Raw genomic sequence first — 881 nt, forward strand, 5'->3', positions numbered from 1 at the left:
ACGCGAGGAAGCAGCAGCAGCTGCTGCAGCAGCGCCGCGGAGTATACACAGCGGGTCAGAGGCGGTGTACTGTGCTGCTGCTTCTGCTGCTGCTGCTGCTTCTGCCTGCAGCAAGCGAGCAGCAAGGGCTTCCTCTGCTTCGGAAGCCACAGCAGAGAGACAGGTCTCCCCAGAAACTCCCTCTGCTGCAGCGCCTGGTGCTGCTGCTGCTGCTTCTTTCTGTTGCAGCACACGGGATTTCAACATGAGGCGCAGCAGCAGCAGCAGCAGCAGCAAGGCCCCTGCCTTGTCACCCCACTGCTGCTGCATCAGCTGCAGCTGCTGCAGGGCGCGGTAGACGCAGCCATCCTGGACAAGTGCTGCTGCTGCCAGGCGCCTTGTTTGCTGCAGCAGGTCGCGTGCTGCTGCTGAGTCAGGGTCTGCAGCAGCAGCAGCTGCTGCTGCTTCTGCTGCGAGCAGCAACATCTCGGTGCGCAGGCACGGTTCCACAACGTCCTCGCCAGCAGCAGCAGCAGCTGCTGCTGCGGCTGCTGCGTCTGCAGCAAGCTGTGGGTATCTGTGTAGCGGCAGCAGCACGACATGCGGCGCAGTTGCTGCTGCCTGCTGAGCCAGCAGCAGCAGCAGCCGAGCTCGGTAGGTGTATCCAGATGCTGCTGCAGCACCAGACCCTGCTACTGCTGCTCCCGCTGCTGTTGCTGCTGCTGCTGCTGCTGTTGCTGGCTCTGCGTGCTGCAGGTACATGTCCACTGCTTGCTTCAGTACGGCCATGGCGCCCGAGACCCTTGCTGCAGCAGCAGCTGCTGCAGCAGGCAAATTCAGGCATACGCTGCTGCTGCCAGTGCTGCTGCTGGAGCTGCTGCGCTGCAGCGACTGCAGCAGCA

At 63.2% G+C, this 881-nt stretch overlaps 1 protein-coding gene across 1 annotated transcript in view; it reads right to left on the reverse strand.

Annotated features, from left to right (window-relative positions):
- The window catches only part of ETH_00037865 (uncharacterized protein), a gene marked incomplete at both ends in the record, with an annotated part of 1,619 nt that extends 851 nt beyond the window's left edge, over positions 1–768 (reverse strand). Inside the window, one exon of the mRNA XM_013376519.1 lies at positions 1–768. Within this exon, the coding sequence (XP_013231973.1) occupies positions 1–768 (768 nt within the window).
- Between the last annotated feature and the right edge of the window lie 113 nt (positions 769–881).

Source organism: Eimeria tenella, genomic scaffold (genome assembly GCF_000499545.2).
Source record: "Eimeria tenella Houghton genomic scaffold, Eth_scaff3602, whole genome shotgun sequence".
NCBI classification, from domain to species: domain Eukaryota; phylum Apicomplexa; class Conoidasida; order Eucoccidiorida; family Eimeriidae; genus Eimeria; species Eimeria tenella.